Here is a 14,105-nt window from a genome sequence, read left to right on the forward strand (position 1 = left end):
GACTTCGATTCTTTTATTATTTTCTCACCATTTGTTTTTAAATGAAAAACGAAAGTAGTTTATTAAGCATGAAACTATCTGACTTTCTTTCTTTTGAATGATTGCAAAGGTATGTAGATTGTTTCTAATCTATAGTTTCTTTATTCTGTACATTTTATACATTCATGTACATACATTCTATATATAATTGGATTTACTATAATGTTATAATGTTTATGTTGTCTTTGTTTGATTATTATCGTACCTTATCTTTGTGATCATTTCAATCATATCTCAGAGTTTAAACACTATTTCCTTCAACACAAATGACTATGATGCAACACAAATTTAGGGCTTCGGAAACAAAAAATCAATCGAATCAAATCAAATCAAATCAAAGTTTTATTTATTGTCGATACACTGTAAACAAAGTAACACAGGCTCAAGTGATCTTTTGAAATCGACATTATAATACATAACACTCAAGCAAAATGACATACAAACAAAACACACATATGAAGACAAACATACATACATTACAACAAGACAAAAAAAACATCAAGCGCATACATAACATAAGCAGATAAAACCAGAAATACTTTAAAAAATGTTTGAGATGTTCGTTACTTCCTGGTTTATTGTTAGTTTCTGTCATTTTATCAAATGTCATTTTTATTGGGGAAAAGGTAGGGGAGCTAGCAAAGGCTGCTTTTATCATATTTTGAGTTTTAAAATTTCCTTTGGTATTCTAAGCCTCTTTAAAAAAAGGAAAAAGAAACACCAGAAGAATAAAAATGCTGAAAGGACAATCACTAAGTGTTTATATTTATATCATATCACTAGATATTATCCGTTTTAGCATTTGTTACAGCTCAGGTTAATTAATTAACTTTACTTATTACCCCTATACCATGTATACATTAATCGCATCAGATGTATTTATCACAATCTTTTTGAATTTTTCGGATTTTAATTGGCTTATTTCTTCATTAGTTTGTCCCAAAGTTGATGATCAGGACGCCATTGACGATTCTTATGAAGTCGAAAAGCGTATCTGGCCAACTAGATGTTAAGCTAGGTATCTTTAATGAATTCTTTTTTCTTGAATTCAATTTCAATCACAAAATATATTCTTAATCACAACATGTATTCTTGATAATAATCACACTTCTGTATAGTTCCTATTGAGGCATTTCATTGCCCTACATCTTTCAAATAAATTATGCCTTCGTGGTAAGTGTGTACATGTACATTTTTTGTACCTATGAAAACGGACTGAGCCTGTTACAACATAATATTAATATGAACAGTATTTATATGTAATGTCAAACAAATAAATTCAATCTATCAAATGTAATATATCTTAAGACATATATGGTGTTCGAAACATTTGCCAACAATACAAAGTGTTTATTTTCATATCTGCAAATGTAACCTGTACCGTATATTTCAGCATTACAAGCTTGATAGATTTGCATGTTTTCTTGTCGATTTTTTTTAATTGTTTTGCATTTGTCCTTCCGGAGTCTTTCTTAGCTGACTATGCAATATGGGCTTTGCTAATTGTTGAAGGCCGTACGATGACCTATAGTTGTTATTTCTGTGTCATTTGGTCTCTTGTGGAGAGTTGTCTCAATGGCAATCATACATATCTTCATTTTTATATAAGTCATAAGAGACCTTCATCCGCCGTGTTGAACAATCTAAACCTTGTAATTTCTTTTTTGTTCATCGTCTCCCATCACACAAGTTCCTAATGTTCATGTTATCACTGGATAGATTGTCATCGTAAACGATGAAATACTTGGAGAGCTCATAGCCGGTAAACCGTAGTTTTAAGATCCATAGCTTTTAAACTAAAGAAATAACTGTAGATGTAGGATTTTACCAGTAAAAGGAAGAATATCTGTCTATTATTTATTGTTATTGTTTAATGCGACCTCAGTTGACCATGAAAACAAGTAGTTTTAGGCGTAGATAAATCAAAAGAATTTGATATTACTACAAAATTGTAAAGACTAGAATTGAAGATAGATGTACAAACTATAAATGTTACCCATATAAGCATACGCGAGGTTTAGGTAAACCACAAAATGTTAAAAAAAAAGAAAAAAACAAGAAAAAAACTGAAAGAATTCATCAAAAAATGAAATAAAAACTATTTTATTTAACCTTCAACATTAAATGAAAACAGTTTACATTTAAATGTCTTCTAGCAATCAACAGAGCCATATTTTCACCTCTGAAATGACGACTAATATCAATCCGGCTGGTACAAGTTACCCAATGGCATCATTGTATGTAGGAAATCTTCATCCAGATGTCAGCGAAGCTATGTTGTTTGAGAAATTTTCAACAGTAGGTCCAGTCCTCGGTATCCGTGTCTGTAGAGATATGATCACAAGACGTTCGCTTGGTTATGCTTATGTCAACTTTCAGATGGCAGATGGTAATGATTTTAAATTAAAAAGTTTAGTTTGAACGATATATTTATTATGTATACTTTTTTTCTGTTATTTTGCAACAACGTATTACGGCAACTCTAAGACAAAGTAGATCACAATCATCCTGCTTTTTTAAAATAAAATAATTGCTTTTACGTACTTGTATCATTAGCTCTCAATCAATATCACATTCTTATTTTCATTTAAAATAATATCAATTGCATATTGAAAAGACTGGTGATATATTTATAAATTAAAAAAATACCCAAACTCTTTTACAAGAAAAATCAAAACAGAAATGACAAAATCAAAAACTCGAAAGCACTAAACGACTGGAAAACAACTTTTATATTTCTGACTTGGTACAGGTATTTTATGTGTAGAACATTGTGGATTACACTTGTTTTTATAAAGTTAGATTTGTTTCCTCTAAAAGACACAAGTGTATCAAATGTACATCATGTATATTTCATTTCTCATTTTATTCAAATATTTATTGTCATTTGATTCAACATATATAGAATTTCATCAATTAAAATAAAGACTGTGAACTATGTTCAAAACAAGTCAAATTACCTAAGTACCAAACACCGATGAAATTCTAAAAGGAAGGTCCCTAATGAAATGGCACAATCTAAAGCTCAAGCACGCCATACAAATAGATAACAAATGAAATATTTTTGACTTGGTACATGTATTTTTTTATGATTAAACCTGGTCTTATAATTAGCTGAACATATCACTTGTATGACAGTCGTTTAAAATGTCACCACATTGACAACGATGTGTGATCAAAACAAGAATACAAAATAGGTAAAAATGTCAAAAACTTGGACACAGCAGCCAACACCGTGTTGTTAACTCATTCACAGACTGAATCTTTCAATAAAAACAACACAACAAAAAAACTGCCTTTTCCTTTAACTTGAATTTAAAGATTGTTCAATCTGAATCTCTTAAAAATGAGGGACGAAATATGGAATACTAGATAATAGGGCTCCAACAGCTGCAAAACTAAAAGCCGGCAAAAATAAAAATGATAGATCCTAACAATTAAAAAAAAAAGTTTAGAATTTGCGTATAACGTATAAAATTTTAATTGGATTAGCTGTAGCTGTATTTGGACAAACGTTATGAATTATCAATGCCTCAATACTCTTTAACTTTACACTTGATTGGTCTAACTAGAGAGTCATAAGTGAATGGTTTAAAAACGAAACGAACGACTGGGGTGCACAATTATAAAACTTGTATCTTTAATGAGTTTTAAAATTGGTAACATGTTCAGAATAATCAACCAAATGATCAATGAATTTTATGTACTGAACAAAAGAAATGCAAGAAATTCAGAGGACGTTGTCTGTTTTGAAAGAATAAAAACATATGGACGAAGTCGACGTGTGTGTAATTTTTAGAAACGCATTTTTATTAATCAAGATGAAAATGATATATTTTGCAGCCGCAAGAGCCATTGAAACATTTAATTCTGACATTATTGAAGGACAGCAAATGAGAATCATGTGGTCGAAAAAAGATCCCGTAACGGGGAAATCTGGTGGCAATACCATATTTATCAAAAATCTTGACAGAAGCGTTGACAATAAAGCGTTATATGATACTTTCTCTGTCTTAGGGAATATTTTATCTTGTAAGGTAAGGCATTCGTTGTACTCATCATCATCATCATCATCATCATCATCATCATCATCATCATCATCATCATCATCATCATCATCATCATCATCATCATCATCATCATCATCATCATCATCATCATCATCATCATCATCATCATCATCATCATCATCATCATCATCATCATCATCATCATCATCATCATCATCATCATCATCATTATTATCAGTACTATTAATTGCATTATGATTTTTTAAACCTGTAATCAATGAGTTTTTATACGATTTTTTCAAGATATTTTTTACGGCCGTTAAAACCTATTGGATAGTTACTGGAGTAATTTTACGTTATACAAAAGGAGAACTACTTATTTATCTGTACTAGAAGAGCAACTGTCGAAAAAATGAAACATTGTTGGTCACCCTATTGCCTCTCACATGAAACAATGTCCACTCAGTATGGTTATCAATAATAGACCGATTTTGTGCTTTCATTGCCTGCCCTAAATATTCTGTCGTTTATACCCTCTTAGCCACAAATAATTATTTTGTACCTTAAAAATATTTGTAAATATTTATTTATTAAAAAGATTGTCTGTGACGAGCATGGATCCCGAGGATATGGATTTGTTCATTTTGAGACAGCAGAGGAAGCAAAAGATGCAATTGAAAAAGTCAATGGAATGTTGATAAATGGGAAGAAAGTGTAAGTAAAGTTTGTATCTATTGACCTTTGAGAACGTTTGTATGGATGTTTGTATGAATGTTTGTATGGATGTTTGTATAGATGTTTGTATGGATGTTTGTATGGATGTTTGCATGCATGTTTGTATGGATGTTTGCATGCATGTTTGTATGGATGTTTGTATGGATGTTTGTATGAATGTTTGTATGGATGTTTGTATAGATGTTTGTATGGATGTTTGTATGGATGTTTGCATGCATGTTTGTATGGATGTTTGTATGGATGTTTGTATGGATGTTTGTATGGATGTTTGTATGGATGTTTGTATGGATGTTTGTATGAATGTTTGTATGGTGTTTGTATGGATGTTTGTATGAATGTTTGTATGGATGTTTGCATGGATGTTTGTATGGATGTTTGTATGGATGTTTGTATGAATGTTTGCATGCATGTTTGTATGGATGTTTGTATGGATGTTTGTATGGATGTTTGTATGGATGTTTGCATGCATGTTTGTATGGATGTTTGTATGGATGTTTGTATGGATGTTTGCATGCATGTTTGTATGGATGTTTGTATGGATGTTTGTATGGATGTGTGTATGAATATTTGTATGGATGTTTGTATGCATGTGTGTACGAATGTTTGTGTGGATGTTTGTATGAATGTTTGTATGAATGTTTGTATGATGATGATGATGATGATGATAATAACACTTTAAAAGCAGGTTGAGGAGGAAGAAGGGAGGAGTAGGAAAATAAAATGAAACACATAAAAACATTATCAAGAATTTGATTAAACATAAACATCTGCCATCAATATAATCTGTATAATAAATATTTCAGGTCTGTCACTTTTGAAACGAGTGACCACAAAATCCAGGAGGATACGAAAGAGAAATTTAATAATCTATACTTTAAGAATTTTGACAATTTGTCGGAAGAAAAATTGAGAGATGTATTTGAGCCATTCGGGAATATCATTAGTTTAAAGGTTTGTAGACAAAACTACCTTGTAAATATGAAATATATTTGATAGTTACTGATTGCATGAAGATTATTAAAATAAGGTAAGATTTCATATATAATATACATAAATACTCTAAATATCAGCGCAACAATGTTTAATCTTCAAATTTGCGATTTCTTATTTTGTTCTTGTCTCCCCGGAAGAGGCCTAGTTTTACGTTGCAGCGTAAGGAGAATAAAGGTTTAGAACACAGTACATGCTGTATAAGGCATGAAGATGGAATCGATTGCATATTAGCTAAATTACCTGTCCTTAAGGATAGTTAAAAACTCATCAAAGATACCAGACGCGCGTTTTGTCTACAAAAGACTTATCAGTGACGCTGGAATCAAAACAAGTAAAAAGGCCAAATATTGTACGAAGATGAAGAGCACTAGGGACCAAAAATTCCTAAACGTTTTGACAAATACAGCTGAGGTTCTTTATTCCTGGGGTAGAAAGCCTTTATATTTCAAAATTTCAGGTCATTCATAATTATGATCATATCAATGATAACTCATTTCAACACAGAAGGGCTGACTACTGGGCTGATGACACCCTAGGGTAATACAAACTCAACCAGTAGTGTCATCGACCCAGTGTTAGTAAATAAACTCATCATAGATACCAAGATTAAAATTTTGTAACGTACGTTTCGTCTACAAAAGACTCATCAGTGACACTCGAAGATGTAGTCACAGAAATAATTTTTCGTTAAGGGTGTATAGATATGAATTAGTTGAAGTAATACATTTTGAAACATAGTCAACGACAGTAATAAGTTTGACTCAAATATTTCTGTGCATAAGTTTCTCAACATTGAACATGAAGGATATAACAAATCAATAGAGAAGTGACTATTAAAAGAAGGTAGCGATAGAAATAAGAAAATGACAAAAAAGCAGAGCAATATTTGAACTATAAAAAGGAGAACAATAACCGCACAAACACTTACTTATGTGTACATAAACATATACCATAGATATAGGTGATGCCTAAGGTTATAAAAATGAAATATTTGTTCAAGTACCTTAAAAATAATTATGAATTACTCAGTACTTAAACGTTTTAAAGAACGTTTGGGTTTTGTTTTGCAGAAAAAAACAGAAAATCAGTTAAACACAGTACTAGCATTTAACCTGTTTGACTCTATTATTAAGATATTTTCTCTTCAATATTTGAACAGATAATGACAGATGTCTATGGAGAAAGTCGTGGATTCGGGTTTGTTTGTTATCAAAATGCTGACGAAGCTCAGACTGTAAGTTTGTTTCAATTGAAAATCGTGAAATTTAAGTATCCATGTCCAAACAAAAACAATTAAAGAACAATTGTTCAAAGAAGGTATTTCCCCTATTTTATATCTGAATGATTTATAAAAAGTTACTTCCAGTGTACTTGAAGTTTATATTGATTATTAGTAATTAAAAAAATAAAAGGTTTCAATATAGTTTGGGCTGAAATAACAGACATTTGCTACTTCCTGTTACAGAAAGTTACTTTTGTTCTCATCTGATAGTTAAAGATGCACTAAATCCAATATATCTGGTTTCATATACTTTTGCCTGACATAAGGTAGATAATTTACTACTTTTGATTAGGAAAATGGCACGTCCTGTCTAATATGATAGCTATATTTACACCGATTAAAAGTTAAATGGTTTTCCCATTGACTCCGATTTTTCTTTTTATAAATCTTTTCTATGTATCGTTATAAACCATCTGTGAAAGTTTTATAAAATCGTTGTTATTTTTTTAATAGTTCTTGAGAACATGGCGAACTTAAACTAGTCATTGATAAAGCCATGAAAAATCAAGAAACAACATTTTCCAGCCAGAACTTCAAAGGCATATATCTGGAAAACAAGCACATTCACCTATATTTTGTTTTTGATTTTTTGGTTCCTTTATTATTCCCCTATCAATATATACTAGTGTTATGAAAAGGTTGTTATTTTGAAACTGAGTAGAGAACCTCCTTAATTGCTATTATCGGATTACTCAAGGTTACTTTTGGTGGAATGTTTTTATCAAACATTTAGCAGAAGACGACATGGCTAAATCGTGTACCGAATTTAAGTCAGAATCAATTATCTTTAAATTTATACATTTCAGAGGTAATAACTTCTATAAGATATTAAAGTATTGTTACACACCAAATCTTTCATATTTTCACCCCAAAAATGCAAACATTTTTTTACTACCACTTTTGTATACATCTCTGAAGTATAAAATAATATGGCGAAACAATGAAAGCAAAGGTATAAATCAAAACAATGATGTTATGTTATGTTCTTGATCCCATTTCCTTTGGGTATGCCAAGGTCTTCAAATCAAAATATCCTAAGTATCTACATGTGTCATCCACAGATTATGTTATGCCTAAAATTTTAATCCTGGTATCTATGATGAGTTTATTCACGACCACTTGGTCGATGCCACTGCTGGAGATTTATTTCCCCGAGGGTATCACCAGCCCAGTAGTCAACACTTCTGTGTAGATTTGAGTTATCATTGATATGTTCATAACAATAAATTTACTGTTAACAAAACTTTAAATTTTTGAAATACAATACTAAGGCTTTTCTACCTCAGGAATATATTACCTTAGCTGTATTTGGCAAAACTTTTAGGAATTTTTGGTCCTCAATGCTCTTCAACTTCGTACTTCATTTGGCCTTTTAAACATTTTTTTATTCGAGCGTCATTGGTATGTCTTTTGTAGACGAAACGCGCGTCCGGCGTAGATATGAAATTTTAATCCTGGTATCTATGATGAGTTTATTTATATATCAGTTATTTTAAATGTAAATGGAAGATATATCTCAGACGATAGTAAGAAAAACTGCTGATCAATTCAGGATGTTATATTTACCCCCCTTACCAAAAATTAAAATGGAGTAAAATATAAAGCTTACAACAACACTATTAGACATACTAACATACTTGACTTTAAAATGTTGGCATTATAAAACATGCTCAACGGAAATATTTTTAAACGTGATTATAAATCCTTTAAAACAACACGTTTACATCTAGAGTGAAACCTGGTTTTTTTTCTTCGAGCTCAATAGCTAACTTCAAGCAGTTTTTCGCGGACTTATATTCTATGATACCCTGCTATTCGTGTTGTTTGTCATTTTACCGGATGTGATATTCAGTTGGATAATATATACATGGAGGAGACGCGTATGATGTCGATCGACCCAGACTTGTTTTTTTTTCTGTTGAAGTTTATATTCCCTCAAGGTTTTTACTACCTGAATGTTCGTCTACTTGATTAGCTAATGAGCTTTCAACACAAGAACTTCTTTTGAATTAATTGATAAGTTTTCATTACATTTTTTTGTAATTATGATATTCTTTATCATCAGGTTTTCCTACCAAATTCTTCCTTGGAACTTAAAAATTTATAAGTTGTAAACATTCTACCGTTTAAAGTGTTAATTAAAACCTTCCACAGGCTGTCGAAGAACTGAATGGTGCACTGATTGGAGACAACACTTTCTTTGTTGGAAGAGCACAGAATAAAACAGAGCGTCACGCTGAACTGAAGAACCAAACAAGAGACCTAAACGTGTATGTAAAAAACTTGGACAACAACGTTGATGATGACAGGCTGAGGAAAGAATTTTCTCAATTCGGAACGATTACTAGCGCTAAGGTATTTCTCATTTTAGTTTAGATGATTTTTTTTCGATATTTTAACCAATAACTCATATTAATACATTTTAGCTCATCTTTTCAATTCACTTGACGTCCGTCGTCCGTTATAATAAATAGAACATAAAGGTAAAATACAGTTTAAGGCTTATATCTCAGAAACTGTAGCATATAAAAGTACATCTGACATGTGGTAACTTAAGGCAATACTAGTATATCCCTGTTCAAAGTCGATAAGTCGAGTGAGAGAAAACAAATGCAGGTTTCAAACTAAAAATAGTTCTTAGGTACAAGTAAAAGTTTGAAATAGAATTTGGAACGTAGATGTATCAAATAGTAACTGACAAAAATGATGGAAATAATTTGTTAACAGATTTCTGACATTCAATTGTAAGTGTTATCTGACTGCAATGAGCAGATACCCGAAGTCCCACTTATGTGAACAAGTCTTTACAATTGAGAATTGAAATATGGAATAGTTCAACCAGAAAACAACCCTACAGAAGAGCAGACCACCAATGGGTCTTCAATGCAGCAAGACAGTCCCGCACATGGAGGTAGGCATCAGATCGTATGGTGACCAGACACAATATTTCTTAGATTTAGTCATCGCACATGCTATATGCATATGGCTATATCATGTATTATTGGAATCGGAAAAATGAGTACTTTAAAATATCGATGTCGACGTCAAAAAGAAATGTGGTAACAGTTTTGCATAAAATAAGGTCAAAGATCAAATTCTGTTATTATATTTTTTGGGGCATATTTTCTAAATTTTGAAGGTATTTACAACAATTTAGGTTAAATTTCTGATTCAGACATTTTTTTTTCAAATCATTTAGCAATGAGTTATGACGAAAATGTAAAAAAAATAATGGAATAAGAAGTCGATTAACTCTGAAAATTAACATTTTCCAAACACTTGTTCTATTATACAAGATCAACACATGTCCTGTTAAAGTTACAGTAGTTCCCTTGCCGGCTGACATTCAACTTCAGCAATAAATGAGCAGTATTATTTTTACCTGAAGCCTACAATTACAAAGGCGTATTTTGCAAAAGCTCATTTATGTAATTCATTAAAACTAAAAACCTCTCAATACCTAAAAAACAGTCACAATTAAAAACAAATGCATTCACAGAGTACAACACAACATAATTAAGCCATGTGCATCTTCTGGTTCCCCTATAACATGATTGGAAGTGTCAACATAAATCTGATCTTTTACAGGAGCATAGCTCTGAACATGTAAGGTTTTGTTTTGAACAAACACATGACTTTTTACATGAAGATTTTTACCTTACATGAAAACACAAGATCCTGCAAGAATTCTGCTGACATATGCCCTGTAGAATACACAGGGTGTAATGAATCATTAAACTCCCGCGAACTGTATTCTAAAGATAGCGGAATTGTGGGTTAATCAATGTAATGCGATCCAAACTTTTGTTCGAAACGACGCATGCTGTTTCAGTGCCGCTTCACAGAGACCTGTTCACTAAACTTACATCTTTACTGGTGGGAAGCTTGACTCGCATTGCATAAATATCATGAAGTAATGATTAAAAGAACCCATCCTTTACACTGTTTATGTTCCCTATCTGCACACAAACCTCGCCTGTTTGTGTCATATGTTTGTAGAAGGGTACACACAGAACAATCACATTCGTTTTAGAGGTCCGTTTGATTGTTTGATTGTTCTTCTGCTCTTTCCCATTTCTTTAAACTGCGTGTCAAAGTTTAAGGCATTGAATATCATACGAGTATCGGCCTCCTCTTGAGTGCTTAACAAGTTAAGACAGTCATTAACAATGTTGGTATAGATAACTTTGACAATTTCGGGATTTACAACCGTTCCGGCTAGTAAGTAAAACTCACAATCAGTTTGAATCATAGGGCATTAGTAAAATTTTTAAAGAATAAAATATTCAAAGAAATTAAGGCTCGTCTATTTGTTTTCAAAAAGAAAAAGAAACATGCGCTATAGAAAAGCATTTATACATTTTTTAAACAGTCAGCTGCAAGGTCACCGGATGTTTTACTTTTCTTAACATTGAACCAATGCCATATCATCTCTGATCTCTGAGTGAAGGTATGGAAAGTGCACAGGAGACTTCTGATTCTCATTGCTTTACCAAATCAGACTTGCATGATTTTTTCATGGTGCCGTCATCGTGAAAAAGGGAAACTGGAATTGAAGGTGCGACAGCCCATACTCTATTGTAACATTATCTTTACAGTATGCCAAAATCAGCCAAATACAAGTTCTGGATTTATGTGACTCGAAAATTATTCCCCGATTGACATTAAAGGTTTGTTTTGCGGTCATGTTTCCAAAGGTGATCAGTCATGGTTCATTCACATAGTTCACAATGGCAATAAAATGTTCTTTTTCTCTTTCATTACTGTAAGCTTTGTTTCCTCGTGTCAATATTTGTTATTTGCAGCAATTTCAGCCCACTCCAGCATTACTAAGGGATTCTAGGACATGTCTAGTAAGGGTCCATCTAACAAGCGTATACTTTTGTTATGCCTACAGTGTCCCCTTGAGGCTTTTACAACGGTCTTTGATGTTGCTATCATGGCATGTCGCTCCATATACCATTACAGTGCCGTCTGTCTAACATGTCTAATAGCAGAGTCGCCATTTATAAAAGGTGATCAAATATTTTCAAAAAATTGAAGCTTATCGAGTATGTGAACTGGCAATCCAGCTTCAGTAATTTGTACGGTTGGTTACAAAAAAAAATAAGGTAACATTTGACAGGAAATTGTCTACTGACTCACGGAACATATCCCAGTATTTTATTGTAAGTGATACAGCACATCATCATTTTTTATATTAATCTATAAGAGGCTGTATATATGAGAGTTAGGACTTGTGTCTGGCTTGAATTGCTCAAATAATGCTTCTAAGATAAATGAATTTGATATTACTGATTAATAAAGGTATGAAATATCATATAAATGTTGATTATTTTACATTTTGCGTAAAAAACCCATTGAAACGTACTCTTTTAGACGCAAAATATTCGTAGTGTTAATCTTTTACAAAAAACTCTTAAATGATTATTTTTGCTAAACTTTATTTGAAATCGTTTAAATAGGGTGAAACAACAATGTATATAAAATAGAAATCATATCACGGATGGTCTTTTACAATGTAGACCTCAAAACATTTCAAAGTCATTTTTTCTTATACGTAAACTAACGTACTTCAAAGCCCATTTTACAAAAAATGCACCGTACGATTGTTTGACGAAAAGTCAAAATGTCAAGTTTAACATTTGCACTACCAATACTGTGATTTATAGCCGTATAGTTCGAATGACAATAAAACTCTTTGAATAAGCGACTTTTCCATACTCGGTCACCGTACTAAAATGGCCCCTAAATAAAAATGTGGATCCTAAACTCCAAACATGAATGAAATCAAGAAGCATTTAAGACCAACAAAGGCCAGAGGCTCCTGACATTGGACAGGCCAAAACCGCAGCTAGGTTAAACTTGTTTTATGAGATATGAACCCTTCCCTTATACCATACATAATGTAGAATAAACAAACAAACAGTATACATACAGTTAATCTCAGTTTAAAAGAAGTCCAAGTCCGATGTCAGAATTGGTAACAAAGGAAAATATGCAAGATGACAAAATAGATAGTTACTGACATGCCAGCTCAAGACCTTTTTTAAACTGATTGAAAAGTAAGTCTTCATCATAAAAACATCAATCACTATCCCTCCAGTTGCAATATAATAGCAACTAGTATTTCACAAATACTAGTTGCAATCATATTGCTGAGTGAAAAAGTCTAAGAAAATTTTATCAAATCACACTTTCAGTATTAAAGGATAAAAGCATATCCATATTTTTCTCCATCCAATGCGAAAAAAAGAGCTGTAAAGGAATTTCTCTGGTTCGACGTACCTTCCTTCTAAAAGAATTTGGTAAAATCTTGATTTGATTTGACAAGTCATAAATTTAAGATTCTATGATTACTTTTTTATTAATTTGTCATAGACAAGGCATTGTTACGTTAGAATCTATAAATAGTGTGTCCTGTAGTATTTGAATTGTACAACACTTGTGATGTACTGACCCCGTTTCTGATTTGCAAGAATGACGAGGGATTGAAATCACTTGTTTGCATAATACCAACTTTCAACTCGGGAGGTAATTGGTCGAATATTTATGAAATTCGAAGTGTCTTCTTTACGTTGCTCATATATGACTGCTTACCTTGAAAAATTTACACTCTAGAGTCGAAATTCGCTTATATGAAAATAGTCCATTTTCAATCAGAATTCTTGATTACGAACTTACTTTTAATAACAAGCAGCTCATTTATAACCATAAGTCGCACCTACTGCCTTTTTCATAGGAATGCAAACACTGATCGATTTAAGCTCCATATCTTTATATATTTAATAATGGTTTCGGTTGGATGGCTATGCCCAATCAACGAACAGTACGAACTAACAAAAAGAACATGATATCTGGTGGTCTACATAATCAATTTGTTTTCCATTGAAGGCATATGTAGTGCTGTTAATTGTAATAAAAAGATTTATGGTATCGTCGACCTTAAGATATTTTGTATTGCCCTCAGTTTAAATTTAATAGATATGCAAAATAGTGTTTTCATAGTTGTTACCTTGATTTCGAATGGTATTAATTCCTCTTTT

At 32.0% G+C, this 14,105-nt stretch overlaps 1 protein-coding gene across 1 annotated transcript in view; it reads left to right on the top strand.

The window, feature by feature from the left end:
- Positions 1-14,105, top strand: part of LOC139497411 (polyadenylate-binding protein 4-like) — a 17,560-nt gene continuing 3,455 nt past the window's right edge. The window contains exons 1-7 of the mRNA XM_071285627.1: positions 1-109; positions 2,196-2,428; positions 3,883-4,076; positions 4,648-4,763; positions 5,588-5,735; positions 6,937-7,011; positions 9,214-9,414. Of these exons, the coding sequence (XP_071141728.1) occupies positions 2,227-2,428; positions 3,883-4,076; positions 4,648-4,763; positions 5,588-5,735; positions 6,937-7,011; positions 9,214-9,414 (936 nt within the window). The 5' untranslated portion in view covers positions 1-109; positions 2,196-2,226. The remainder of the gene's footprint in view (positions 110-2,195; positions 2,429-3,882; positions 4,077-4,647; positions 4,764-5,587; positions 5,736-6,936; positions 7,012-9,213; positions 9,415-14,105) is intronic.

The sequence above is a fragment of the Mytilus edulis genome, chromosome 12 (assembly GCF_963676685.1).
Source record: "Mytilus edulis chromosome 12, xbMytEdul2.2, whole genome shotgun sequence".
Classification (NCBI taxonomy): Eukaryota; Metazoa; Mollusca; class Bivalvia; order Mytilida; family Mytilidae; genus Mytilus; species Mytilus edulis.